Source organism: Tupaia chinensis, unplaced genomic scaffold, assembly GCF_000334495.1.
Source record: "Tupaia chinensis unplaced genomic scaffold, TupChi_1.0 Scaffold000250_1, whole genome shotgun sequence".
In the NCBI taxonomy this organism is placed as follows: domain Eukaryota; kingdom Metazoa; phylum Chordata; class Mammalia; order Scandentia; family Tupaiidae; genus Tupaia; species Tupaia belangeri.
Genome location: NW_006159730.1, coordinates 1,044,419 through 1,045,431, shown reverse-complemented (window position 1 = coordinate 1,045,431; position 1,013 = coordinate 1,044,419). Strand labels below are relative to the sequence as shown.

General features: G+C 63.9%; 1 protein-coding gene across 1 annotated transcript in view; it reads left to right on the top strand.

The window, feature by feature from the left end:
• The first annotated feature begins 28 nt into the window (after positions 1–28).
• The window catches only part of COL13A1 (collagen type XIII alpha 1 chain), a 164,506-nt gene continuing 163,521 nt past the window's right edge, over positions 29–1,013 (top strand). Inside the window, exon 1 of the mRNA XM_014587967.2 lies at positions 29–164. Coding sequence (XP_014443453.1) covers positions 120–164 — 45 coding nt within the window. The 5' untranslated portion in view covers positions 29–119. The remainder of the gene's footprint in view (positions 165–1,013) is intronic.

The following is a 1,013-nucleotide window of genomic DNA, read 5'->3' as shown; positions in this document are numbered from 1 at the left end:
CGTGCGGGCTGGTGGCGCTGGCCCTCTGCTCGCTGGCCCTCAGCGTGCTCGCCCACTTTCGGACAGCCGAGCTACAGGCCCGGGTGCTACGCCTGGAAGCCGAGCGCGGGGAGCAGCAGATGGAGACGGCTATTTTGGGACGAGTCAACCAACTGCTGGAAGAGGTCTGTGCTCTTTGTTGCTGGCTTTTATCCCTCCCCTGGCGCCCCCACGCGCAGCCTCCAAACTCCACCCGCGGGTGCCGGCCGGCGCTCGCTCTCCGCGCCGCCGGATGCGCCCCGGACTCGTGCGAGTAGTGCAGGAGGGGTGGGGGACCCGGACGGACGCTGCCCTGCTAGAGCCCGGGAGCACTCCGTCGGCGTGAGCGTGACCGTAGGCTCTAGTCCCCGGGAGGCGCCCCCGGCGTCCAGAACTGGAAGTGTCCAGGGTGCGTCGGGCAGGTGGAGGAAGGCAGAGCGCGGAGTGGCGCCCAGGCGGTGAAGCTCCTTTTCTCGATCCTGGGACAGGCCGGGGGGGCGGGGGTGTGTGAGAGCCGCTGCGCCCACGCGGCGGCAGCGTGCGCTGTGGCCCGGCAGAGGCTGGCTGAGCTCTGTGACCCTCCCTCTCCCCTCTTCGAGGGAGAGTCTGCCTGCCTGACTTTCCTTGCCACTGTGGAAGAGGGAGTGCGTCAGCTGAGGGTCCACTGAGGGCAGAGGGATGGTCCTTGCAGGGGATGGTGTCCTGGTGCCCATTCGCAGCCCCAGGCCTCTAGGTCCCAACACTGCGCTCCTTGGGACACAGTAGCCCAATCTTCTTGTCCCCAAGCCAGGTTTCTTGCGCAGGGACCCTGGGATGGTCCTCAACATTTTGTGTCTGTGTGTTTTTCTGGGAAAAGGATGCTGAGGTCTCTCCGGTTCCCCAATTTTTTTTCAGTCCCAATGGATTAAGTGCTACTAGTGTGTGTCTTTTAGTCATGACAATCTTGGGAGTACAAGAAGACTGCATCCTCCCTGGGCAAGAGTAATTGCAGTCTC